The 12,670-nt window shown below is 36.6% G+C and overlaps 1 protein-coding gene across 20 annotated transcripts; it reads left to right on the top strand.

Annotated features, from left to right (window-relative positions):
- The first annotated feature begins 513 nt into the window (after positions 1 to 513).
- LOC100242365 (ATPase family AAA domain-containing protein At1g05910) lies at positions 514 to 12,624 on the top strand. 20 transcript variants are annotated; one of them, XM_010652248.2, is made up of 14 exons: positions 561 to 711; positions 1,350 to 1,403; positions 1,715 to 1,838; positions 1,955 to 1,979; positions 3,119 to 3,401; positions 4,066 to 4,170; positions 4,308 to 6,146; positions 6,232 to 6,420; positions 6,503 to 6,648; positions 7,403 to 7,645; positions 8,373 to 8,559; positions 9,461 to 9,526; positions 9,603 to 9,852; positions 12,118 to 12,624. In XM_010652248.2, exons 5-14 carry the CDS (start codon positions 3,177 to 3,179, stop codon positions 12,522 to 12,524), a joined length of 3,657 nt encoding a protein of 1,218 aa, XP_010650550.1. In that variant the 5' UTR covers positions 561 to 711; positions 1,350 to 1,403; positions 1,715 to 1,838; positions 1,955 to 1,979; positions 3,119 to 3,176; the 3' UTR covers positions 12,525 to 12,624. The 20 variants fall into 20 exon arrangements, with proteins under 20 accessions (XP_010650552.1, XP_010650555.1, XP_010650550.1 ...); XM_010652243.2 differs by having other exon boundaries at positions 1,306 to 1,403; XM_019219992.2 differs by having other exon boundaries at positions 565 to 687.
- Positions 12,625 to 12,670: the final 46 nt, after the last annotated feature.

The raw sequence follows: 12,670 nt of genomic DNA, 5'->3' as shown, positions 1-12,670 counted from the left end.
TACTATTCAATGTTGTGTAATATGATTTTTATTGAGTCACATAAGATTTTATAGTTTATATTATTTTGAGATTCTTGTTATTTAAATAAAAACGGGAAAGACAACATTTATGTAATTTTGGAGTCTCGTAGTTTAGAGTACAAATAAAATGGATATTTGATAAGATATTTTAAAAATGACCTTTTTTGATATTGTATAAAAATAAATCATATTCAAGGAAGTGTTTTTATATTTGCTTTTTAAAACATACGAGTTTCAACAAATTCAAGACAGTCTGTCAGTCTAAAGACAAACGTGTGCATTATTTTTATTTTAAAAATCTAAAATCAAATCTATTTCAGTGTAAAAAGAGTAATAAAAGCTTACGTGGCAATCGCCTAGTAACAAAAAGTGCAAAAATGCCACCTCGTTTACCTATCACGTTTTTTCCTCTTACCACCAGGCAAATATCCACTATTTCCAAAACCTTTCACTCCGTTTTATCCAATCACATACTTCCTCCTTTCCTGGAATTAGTAAATCCCGAATATGCCAATAACACTTTTTCTTTATATTCCATTTACACCAAACCAAAGGGCTCTTGAGGGTTTTAGCCTTCTCTCTGCCTGAACCCTTTCTCTTCGCCGCTGCTTCTCTCCGATTCGATTCTCCGTTCTCCGGCGATTCTGCGGCGAGATCTCCGGCCAGGTGAAACGCCCCTGAAGGAATCTGGTTGTTTTTTCACATTCTCAATTTTTTGTTGTCATTTTTTTTTTTTTTTTGCATCAGTTGAAACCGACAAATCATTCCTATTTTTTTCTGATTTTTTTGTTTGATGAGAACAATATGATTGTTGTGTTTTTGTTGCTTAAATTGATCGGCGATGCTCTTTGTGCATTCTAGGTTTCCAGTGCCAAAGTCTGTGTGTGGATTGCATGTGTGATTTTTGGTCTAATTTGGGCAGTTTGGTTTACTTAGTTTGTGTTTGATTTTAATTTTGGATTCAATGGTTGTTTTTTGCTAGCCTTTTGTGGATATTATCTTAAACAGTTGGATTATTAGCTCGTGTAGGGTTTATCATTGGCTAAATTGCGGAAATTGATCTATTTGTAGGGAAATTTTGCTGGCCATTCTAATTTCCAAAAAAAACTTATGTGATTTTTCCTTTTTCATACTAAGTTGGACTAGCAGCTTGTCTGGGGTTTATCACTTGTCTATGTTGCTGAAGATATATTATTGATAGGAATTGCAGGTATTGAAACTGAGATTAATTGATGTTTTCTTTGGGTCTGAGAAAATGCAATGTGATTCTATTGCTGTTTGCAGGGAACTTCTCCTTATTGACAATTTGACACTTGTTGATGTTCCAGTCATGACAAAAGAGCCCGTATCTGTTTAGTCTAGTTAGGTGCAGAAGAACGAGGGTGAGTTTACTTTAGTGTTGTGTTTATATCTGTAAGTTAACGAACATGTCCTTAGGGAGTGGACATGTTTGATAACTAAGTCCATGTCGGAATGTCACACTTGGATCTGCTGGTAGTTTCTTTGTGTATAAAAAGATAAATTTAACTATCAGATCCATATTCACATCAGTGTGTGTAGAGCCTTGCTATCTCTGGATTTTTATTTTTATTTTTTTATTGGAAGCCTTGCATTCTTCATGTATAGACCCTTGCAATCTAATAGTCAACTCTTGCTACAGTCATTTGAATGTTTGTGGTTGTTATGTGATCAGTGAAAGTTTATGCGGTGATCGTAAGGGTCCACCATCTTCTAAAAGCCAGAATCTTGCTATTTGCATAGCATCTTGCCATCTTTGAGGTTTAAAAGAGGCAATAAAGAGGGTCACTCTTTATTTTGTAAGGGATCCATTCAATTTGATCCATTAGCCTACATGGTTCTCTAGGATTTTTAGAGGTAGATAGCTGGTCTTTCTAGGGCCCTAAAGGCTGGTTTTTCATGATTTCTCTTGCAGGCAAGGCTGGAGTTTCATCTAAGAGGTATCCTCCTATGTCCATTAAATGCCACAGAGTCTTTTTTTTTTTTTTTTCCTTTTTGATAAGCAAAGAAAATATAACAAAAGCACCAAAAGTGGACATAACCCAAGAACATGTTGCTTGTTCACTTCCACATGATAGGAAACAAGAATAAAGAAATAGAAAGCATGTAAAAGAACGATAAGAGAGTGGTTGGATAATTTAATTTCTTATTCAAAGAATACTGTCCTTTGATGTCAATGGCATTATGGCTGAATTAACAGTTGAATTTTTTTTACGTTTTGTAACATTCTTCAGCTCCTACACTGGGAGCATTTTGAGGTATAGTTCTAACCACCTCAACTCCTAATTGGTACAGTTGCGAAGTTATTATTTGAATCTGAATTTGATATTTTTACATTATCAATAAATTAAACTTTGGTCTAGAAGGGGGAAATAATAAATAATAAATGTAAAAATATTTACAACTTAGAGCACAAGGGGAAGAGTACCATTGTTCCCTCTCTTGAGTGAATGCAATTCCAGTTAAATTGTGACTTCTTCTTCTTCCTTTTTACTAATATGATACATCCATTGCATCAAAATCAAAGGTACAAGAAGGATGAGTACAAAGAAAGAAAAGGCCCTTAGGAAAACAATTAAAAGCTGAATGCAAGGAACAAGAAAGCATTCTCAAGGATGTAAAAACTCCCTACAAAGTTCTCTAGCCTAGAAGCACCTGTTCACAGTTGTTAATTGTAATATTTCCAATGGATGTGTGGCAGTTACCCAGATAATGTTTCTGATTGACACAAATTGTCTTCTGATAACTTTAATTGTTTTTAGGACTTGAAAATTTACAAGATATCCTTTTTGTTAACTATTTCTTTCCCTTTGTTCTTTTATACAAACTCTTCATTCTTACTTTTATCTGACACAAGACAAGTATGGTTTCTTGCCCTGCCAATTTGACACCTGGGTTCTTGTTTATTCTTTTCTCTTGTTTTTACCTTTTGATTGCTCTTTTTAACTACATCCAAGTGTTTTCCTGTCCTTTATGTTATGTTTCATTGTTTATTTTTTATAATTCAGAGAGTTAGTGACTCTTTATTGTTGTTGATTTTGAGGCTGGAATTCAAGTTTGCTTGTATGTGAACATGTAGCCAGGTGACATGTCCGATGCTTATCCAAGGATATAATAACAGAAGATAGTAATTATCTATGTATTCAAAACGGTCTGGTCAAGGGGATGGATCTGCTTCAGGACCAGTACGCACAAGTGATAGGCTCAGGAGAAGGCCAAAGATGTATGGTCGCTCATACTTGTATTATAGTCCAACCATTATACGCGGCAAGAAAAGCAAAACTAAGACAAGAACAGCAGCTTCTCAGATTGCCAAGATGTTGCGTCCTGGGAATCGGCCAATGCGGAACTCAAATAGTAATGTATGTGCTCATTTTGTGAATTTATATCATTTTCCCATATTGTCATTGTGCTGATAAGTCAACGGATAAAGGTTTTCTCTCATTGGGGATGGATATATAAGTTCTGTTTTGATAGGCAGTGTAAGGACATTGAGATTTTTATGTTAAAGAACTGCAATCTTAGATTTATTGGCTGATGATAGTTTATACATCTGTTTTTGTTAAGCAGTGGAGATTATGATGCCAGTGAGATTGTAAGGAAGCCACAGTAAAGTTTGTTAGATTTGAATAATTATGAATTGTGAAGTGTCTTTTCCTCTTGCATTGGTATGTCTTTTGCATGATGAGCAGGGTGTGAAGATAGATTTACCTTGGTTGAACTTGTATAATATGATGAAGAGGGTTTTCAGTTAGGTTTTATGATTCCATGAAAACTGTGATTTCAGTCTCATGTGTGAGTACTTGGTTAGGGGAATTATTTTTAGCCAATCAGGTTACTTATTTTTTTTCTCTTACTATGGTTAGGAGAATTGCTTGATTATTGTGCCTCTTCTTCTCACTATATATATATATAATTTCATGTGCCTTTTCTGATGAAGCTAGTTAAACTGAAAGACTAACCTCTGATTTCACAGGAATATTATGCATTTTATGTTCTTATGGTTTTTTGTGCTTTTGTTTTCAGTCAGTTGCGACCAACCTTCGACGTTCTACCAGAAAGAGGAGGATTTCTGTAAATCTTGAAGGTTATACAGATAGTTCTGGGTCAGAGGAAGATGATGACTTGATGGTGAGTTTTCACTCTCTTGTAAGCATGATTTGATTATCAAGGTCATTCATAATCTGACTTCATATGTGATTCAACATTTTCATTGTATAGTATAATATGATTTATCAGGGACTTAATGTTTTGGGGTTTTGTTTCAGAGACCCAAGTATCGACCTTCTAGAAACCGCATTGACAATAGTGCAAGTCAAGATGAGTTATCATCTCCTAAACATAAAAAAATCCTTGATGCTAGACCATTGCCGAGGCGTGAAGGACTTCGTCCCCGTCGCTCAAAAGCAGTTGCAAGAGAACAGTTGAATCTAGAATCTGATGATGAACAAGGTACATCTGAAGAGAAGGTTGGCCATGATGAAACAGAAAATGGGAATGAGGTTGAAGATAATGATGCTGATGCTGATGCTGATGATGGTGAGGATGAAGATGAGGGCGATGGTGACGGTGATGGCGAGGGTGAGGATGATGGAGAGGAAGATGGTGATGATGAAGAGGGTGAAGAAGAACAGGAGGAAGGAAGGAGGCGGTATGATCTTCGTAATCGTGCTGATGTCCGCAGGCTTTCTCTTGAAGAAGGTAAGCAAAGACCAAGATCTCCTCGAAGAGTGTTACATCAAGGGATGGGTACTAAGGTCAGCAGAGATGCAAGGAAGGGTGGATCTCGAGGTCACAAGCGTCATCGCCTAGCAAGAGCCGAAGATTCTGATGACTCTCTTCTTGTGGATGAGCTAGATCAAGGTCCTGCTATTCCTTGGGGGCGTGGTGGGAGCAGATCTGCACCACCTTGGCTTTTTGGCGGACTAGATGTGCCTGGGACATCAGCGTGGGGCTTGAATGTTGCTGCTTCTGGTTGGGGACATCAGAGTGATGCTTTTGCTACCTTGACTTCTGGGATCCAAACAGCTGGACCAAGCTCCAAGGGAGGGGCTGATATTCAACCTTTACAGGTTGATGAGAGTGTAAGTTTTGATGACATAGGTGGGCTTTCTGAATATATTGATGCATTGAAAGAAATGGTTTTCTTCCCCTTGCTATATCCAGATTTCTTTGCTAGTTACCACATCACCCCTCCCAGGGGGGTCTTGTTATGTGGTCCCCCTGGCACTGGGAAAACACTTATTGCAAGAGCATTGGCTTGTGCTGCTTCAAAGGCTGGCCAGAAAGTCAGTTTTTACATGCGGAAGGGTGCTGATGTGCTTAGCAAATGGGTAGGTGAGGCTGAAAGACAATTGAAACTACTTTTTGAAGAAGCTCAAAGGAATCAACCATCTATTATCTTCTTTGATGAAATTGATGGACTTGCCCCTGTTCGCTCTAGCAAACAAGAGCAAATTCACAATTCTATCGTGTCAACTTTGCTTGCATTAATGGATGGTCTTGATTCTCGTGGACAAGTCGTTCTGATTGGAGCAACCAACCGGATTGATGCCATTGATGGAGCCTTACGCCGCCCTGGTCGGTTTGATCGTGAATTCAACTTTCCTCTGCCTGGTTGTGAGGCACGTGCTGAAATATTAGAGATTCATACACGCAAATGGAAGCAGCCTCCTTCAAAGGAACTAAAATTGGAGCTTGCTGCCAGTTGTGTAGGATATTGTGGTGCTGATTTAAAAGCTCTTTGCACTGAAGCTGCAATTCGTGCTTTTCGTGAAAAATATCCTCAGGTTTACACTAGTGATGACAAATTTGTGATAGATGTTGATTCAGTAAAGGTCGAAAAGTATCATTTTGTAGAAGCCATGTCAACAATTACCCCTGCTGCACACAGGGGCTCTATTGTTCACTCTCGACCATTGTCGTTAGTTGTTGCACCATGTCTACAAAGGCATCTCCAGAAGGCTATGAATTATATATCAGATATTTTTCCTGCTCTTGCAATTTCCTCAGAATTAACGAAGCTTTCTATGCTGTCCTATGGTTCTGCAATTCCTCTTGTGTATAGACCTCGGTTTTTGTTATATGGCAGTGAAGATGTGGGGCTGGTAATTACCTTTGAAACTCTTGATATTGACAAATTGGTCACAGTCTGAGCCAAAACTAAATATACTTACTGCTTTAGTTTAACAGGATCATCTTGGGCCAGCTATTTTACATGAGCTGGAGAAATTTCCTGTTCATTCTCTAGGATTTCCAGCTCTTCTTTCAGATCCTAGTGCAAAGACACCAGAAGAGGCATTGGTACATATATTTGGTGAAGCAAGAAGAACAACACCATCCATACTGTATTTACCTCAATTCCATCTTTGGTGGGAGAATGTGAGTGTAAACTTAATTTTGAAAATTTTGTTACGACTGAACATATGCTTGTCCTATCTGATTTTGATATGTCATGTTGCAGGCACATGAGCAGCTTAAGGCTGTTCTGAGAACCCTATTGGAAGAATTGCCTTCTGACTTTCCCATATTATTACTAGGAACATCCTCAACACCCCCATCTGAATTGGAGACTATGGGTGCAACTTCAGTCTTTTCTCACCGTAATATGTATGTTTTATTAATTTCAAACTTAATAATTTTTCGATGTTCTAGCAGTACTGTCTCTAATATTTTTTTCTACAATTTCAGACTCCAGGCAATTTTTTTTTATTGAGGACTTAAATGTTTGGTAATATAAAATGAACATGAATTTTTAGATGAAATAACACAACCATTTATTGCATCCTGCTAGAACAGTGTAACTCATCTTTACACTTTTTGCGTGGTAGATTTGTGGTTGGGATGGTTTGTCGTCTGGTGACGATTGATATTTATTGACAAGTAATCTTATTTTGGGTCTTAGATTTTTGCTTTTAATTTGGTTGTATTGGGCCAAGGGTTTAAGTTGTCATGCTTGGTGTGGTTTGTTACTCCATGATGTATTGATATGTATTGGTGTCTAGGCTTGTATTAGCTCTACAGCTTTTTGGCTTTTAGTTCGGTTGCACTTGGGCCTATGGGTTCTGCCTTGCTTGTAAAGGTTATATTTTTTCTCTTTTTTGTTTGGGTTTCTTAACAGTCTGATGGTATTTCTTTGTTTCCTATGATATGTATGTTGTGTATGTAGTCATTGAAGGCAGGTGACTTAATATTGTAAATAGTGGTTTCATGTTATATAGTTCAACATATTTTGGAGTTGGTGCTTGTAGTATATTTTCTACTCTAGTCTCTACCATTGCCAACAATAAATACAAATTCATGTAGTGGTTTTCTTGCTCAAAATTTAGCATTGTAATATTGTCTGTATACACTTTCCTGACAGCTATGAAGTGGGAAAACCATCAATTGAAGACAGAAATCTGTTTTTTGAGCGTTTGGTTGAAGCTGCTTTGTCAGTGTCATCAGAGGGATCAAAGGGAAAATCCCAAGAACAGGCCCTTCCTGAACTCCCCAAAGCACCAAAAGTAGCAAGTGGCCCAAAAGTCTCCGAGTTAAAAGCCAAGGTAGAAGCTGAACAACATGCACTGCGGCGACTGCGAATGTGTCTTAGAGATGTTTGCAACCGGTATGGTGGTCTTCTGTTATTCCTAGACATTTGCCTAAATATTCATATTTTCTTTGTCTTTTCGCTGCTTAATTTCTTCTGCATTTTTTTAATATCAGTGTTATGTTATGTTTGCATCTATCTTTAAATAGGATTTTTTGCAAAAGATTTAACCAGAAAAAGAGGAGACTGAAATTGGATCCGTGCCAGATTAAGTTGCATATTTTTTTTTCTCCTTAAAGTGTTCTTAATGTTCTTGTTTTATTTTAAATTTTTAAATCAAGGAACTTTTAAGTTATGTTAAATCTAGTTATAAAATTTTGGCTTTAAGATTAGGTTCGTGAGGCTAAAGCATGATAACATTAAATGATCAAAATTAGCCTTTCAATATTGGTGTTTTTGAGGTTTAAATGAAATAGCCTTTTCAAGCATTGGATTATGCCTTATGAAAAGGGTCTGTTAGGCTCATGATGCTCAAGCACAATCAGGTTTACATGAGCCAAACTTTAAATCCAGTGAAGCTGAAGCTTGATCCAGGTTTAAGCAAGCCAAGTTTCAAGTCTGCTACTTGCAAACTAATCTACAAAAGGGAAAAAAAAAAGCCGGTATTCTTATCGGATTGTCTTGGAAGCTTACTCCATACTCAGGGGCCCTAAGCCTGCTCATTTTGACAAAGCGACAACTACATCTCAAAACGCAATTGATCCCCTTTCTTATTTTTTATTTTATTTTATTTTATTTCATGCAGGATTTTGTATGATAAAAGGTTCACTGTCTTCCATTATCCGGTCATGGATGAGGATGCACCAAACTATCGCTCAATCATTCAGAATCCCATGGACATGGCTACTCTTCTGCAGCGTGTGGACTGTGGGCAGTATATTACATGTTCAGTATTCCTGCAAGATATTGATCTTATTGTTAACAATGCGAAGGTGTGTACTCATTATATGGTGGTAGCATGTAGTTGCTTTCTTTCATTTTGGGAATTTTCATTTTGTTTGTCAAATCACTAAAGTGCAAGCTAGATTCTCACAATAAACAGTGTGCAGGGGGATGCTCATAGGGCATGGGTGTTGGCATTTATTTAAACAAGAAATGAGTGGAAGCACAGGCTATGCACATGTATTAAGTTAGAGAATAGTTTCTATATTAAGTAAAACATTGTAAGAGCAATGTCATTATTATTATTAACTGTGAGAGATGATGTTGCTTATATCGATTTTGTTAATTTCAGTTAGGACACATGGTGAAGCCAATGTTTATAATTAAGTTTTCAGGGCCAAATGTTTTCTATTGGAACATGAAACGATGTGCAAGAGCACCTAGCTATCATTGGTTTGTGGGAAAATTTTTGAATTGAATGGACCATTGTGCTCTACATAGGATGAAAAAAGGCAGATTTAATTTTTTATTTGTAGTAGTTAAATGAATCTTTCTTTGATTGCATTGAGTTAAATTTGTGAAGATGTTGATGTCAGTGGGAATGATGGCTTTAATATGAGTCAGGGTTCATCATTGGTTTGTTGACTGTATTCCTTTTCTTTTGTATTGAAGCTTATCTTAGTTTTCTTTTCCTTTATATTTTCAGAGTTCTCATTTCCAATTATTCATGTTTTCTTATCAACTCTCCTATATACAATGGGCTTTGATTATCTGAAGATTTACTAAATGATTCAAGGGGTTATCAGTTCTATGCCATAACATGGTTGCTACATATTCCAACCAAGTTTCAAGTCAGAATACATAGAAAGCTAGCAGACCAATTATGCTTGAATGCTTGGCATGTAATTTGCGAAGCAGTGTTACAGTGCTTTCTGATTTTCCCTATTTCAGGCTTATAATGGAGACGATTACAATGGAGCTAGGATCGTCAGTAGAGCCTACGAGCTTCGAGATGCAGTATGTTTTATTTGTTCTTCAGTTTCACTTTTGGGCTTAGAAACTTGCACTTTATCCTGGGGCAATATTCTTTCAGGTTTATGGAATGCTGTCACAGATGGACCCTGCACTGGTTGCATTCTGTGAAAAGATTGCTGCCCAAGGGGGTCCAGCCCATATGCCAGACGAGCTTGGGGGCTCAGTTTTCACACCCACTCCTGTTGTTCAGATGGCAACTGTTACTAGAGCAAGTGCTCGACTTCGTAATGTGCAGCCAGAGGTTAATCTGGACCAAAGCTATGAAGCATTGAAAAGACCAAAAAAGAATGTTGATGCTGCACCTTCAGGTATTTTCACTTTTGGATACCACTTTTGTTCTTTTGTTCTTTCCCTTTCTTTTAATTGAGTTGGAACTCAATATCAGAAATAAATAAATAGTGCAACCAAGGATGAAAGTATCTTGATTTATTGGTGAAATATCGCTGATATATTGTGTATCGGCAGCCTCCGACATGATAAGTGGAGGAGAAATATCTGCGGTCCAATATTTCCTGAAAAGACAATTTATTGGCAATTTATCCATGAAATACCGATATTTTCCCTATATATCCCATTTTCCTGCTATATCTGGTTTAAGGCTGAAATATCGGTGCAATGTCTGCCAACTTGACTTTGAATTTCAAAATTTTATTGGGCCCATGTGGCCCGCTATGTAGATGTGCTCCCCATTGAGCTTCCCAGCACACTGTGGACTTGTGTTGGTTCACTTGGCATAATCATTTTGGGCGTTCATGCTCAAAAGAGAGATTGAAATGAAGTGCAGGGATGGGAATTGAACCCATGACCTTTAGTTTATAAAATGATATCAGTGGCACCATGCTGGCTATGTTTTTATAATTTAGATGTACATAGTTTATATATAACTAAGTTATAAACATTATATATAAAATCTTAAAATCTTACTTAAATATTTATATTATAAATTATATGTGCATAAATTAATAAATATTTTTTGTATATATAAATATTATAAATTAATTAGAATAAAATTATTATAAATAAATTAATTTTAATTTTCGCGTGTTTTGTAGGATAGTTGTATAAATGTATAAATAAAATTATCAATATTTTAAAATAAAAAATACTTATATGAATCATCATTTCTTTTTTGTCAATGAGTATATCAAAATTAGATAGATGTACATAAAATATGCTTTCAAATTCTGAATGTTATTGTCGAATATTACAAATTATATTATATATATCAATTTATTCAACAAAACAATTTTAAAATGTCTAGTATACTTGTATCATTTCTAAGAGTTTTTCCTACCATTTTTATGAGTTTTAATCAATTTTTGTCTTACCGATATTTTGTCAAAATATCTACCGATATTCTGCGATATATTTGTAAAATCGAGTTACCGATATATACATCGAAATTGATATGTTTATCCTTGAGTGCAACAACATTGATTTTGTGGTAAAACTTTGTATCAAGGAAAGAGTTCTTTTTGGTAGTCATACCCTTTGGCTTGTTAATGGTCTGAGCTGACACTTAAAAGCAATCATTAGAAAGAAACTACTAAGGAATTTGTGAAAAAAGATAGTTGAATTCTGCAATGCATTTTGAACTCAAATTAGACTACAGTTCTCAATAAATATCTCCCTTCCCTAGAAAACTGGGAACATGTCTGATTTCTGTTGGAAATAGTTCCTGCTAACTTTTTCCCTTCTATTTTCTTTTCCTCCAATAAAAAGTCTGCACTCTTTTCCTCCAATGATCTGTAAAGAATTTTTGTTTAATGCCTTCATTGTCCTGTAGGAATTTGCCTAGTATTCCTGAAACAAGCTCTTCATTAATTTGAAATCTCCTCAATGCCTTGTTTAAATTTGATCTCAATATGGTCTAGTGCTTGAAATCTATTGAAGGATCAACTTTTGTGTTGACTGCATGGTGCATGGTATGGAACCTGCCAATGCATGGATACGAAGATAAGAAGAGAGAGCATTTGACACACCACACAAAGCAGAGTTTAACATAAAAACCTTACCCTGTAAAATCTAGGAGCCCAAGCAAACGGACCAGGGCTACCCAATGAGGATATATGCCAATCCCAAGGGTACTTTGATAAGTCATGGAGGGGGAGGAAACATGACTGATCCATGCTCATGAATCATAATCTCTTATTTGTGCTCTCAATTATATTGAAGATCTGAACCAGTTGATCTCAAGATGGTTTCAGAAAATTAGTTTGCTTGAATTTTACAAGGATTATTTACAGGAATCACCTACAACCCTTAGGGATGCTCGCTAAAAAGTTTTGAATGTCTAGCAAGGTGGGCAGCATAGATGCTTGGTTCAGATGGCAGTGTTATGAAGGAGGCTCTCCTCACTCCTTGCCTATAAAAAAAATAAGACCTCCCACTCTGTAATTGACTAGATCTTTGCATATCCTTTGATATGTCACATAGGCACTTTATGGGTGGTTTCCATTGTGTTTGTGTATACATACAGGAAACCAATTGTCCTTTCTACCATTTTTAACTAATTTCCTGAAAAGGATTATCTAACTTCAGTTTTTCATGTTCAAACCTCCTGTGACTCTCAGTGTCAACAGCAGAAGACAAGCCACGGCAACAGGAAGCTGCGCCATCAAAGTCATCACAAGAAAATGAGGCAAATGAGGCAAATGACGCAAGTCCTGAACAGCCAGAGTGCTCTCTTGCTGATAACCATAGACCTGAAACCTCTCAAGAAGCATCAGGTCATACCAGTGCAAGTGGATCCCAAGAAGATGTTATAATGTCAGATGTAGAGATTTTGAGCCAAATGGAATCGGTTAAGCTGCTTTTTGTGGAGCGCACTGAAAACTATGGTATTCCACAGCTGGAAAGGCTTTACACGCGCATTATGAAGGGTGTGTTCGAAGCCAAAGATGGTGGGGTTGGGGAAGATCCAAAGCCTTCAATTTTGAAGTTTTTGTTGAAGTTTGCCAATGATGAGGCAAACTTCTGATTCTAACATCTCCCTTCTCAAATTTTTTTCAACGTTTTTCTTTGAACTCGATAGTTTGTATAAAATCGGATTTTTTTAATGTGAAATTGTTGAGTAATAAGCATGTCTCTCCCCCTGTGAGCTCGAAGGTCTGAACTGAAATAGCT

This window comes from Vitis vinifera, chromosome 5 (genome assembly GCF_030704535.1).
Source record: "Vitis vinifera cultivar Pinot Noir 40024 chromosome 5, ASM3070453v1".
NCBI lineage: Eukaryota > Viridiplantae > Streptophyta > Magnoliopsida > Vitales > Vitaceae > Vitis > Vitis vinifera.
The sequence above is the reverse complement of the archived record's forward strand: the minus strand, read 5'-3'. Positions and strand labels throughout refer to the sequence as shown.

Excerpts from the sequence above, each read along its gene's own strand:
- LOC100242365 (XM_010652250.2), top strand. The coding sequence starts at position 3,177 with ATGTATTCAAAACGGTCTGGTCAAGGGGATGGATCTGCTTCAGGACCA. Across the intron at positions 6,147-6,231 it reads GCAGTGAAGATGTGGGGCTG|GATCATCTTGGGCCAGCTAT; the intron begins GTAATTACCTTT and ends TTAGTTTAACAG. Across the intron at positions 9,527-9,602 it reads CCTACGAGCTTCGAGATGCA|GTTTATGGAATGCTGTCACA; the intron begins GTATGTTTTATT and ends ATATTCTTTCAG.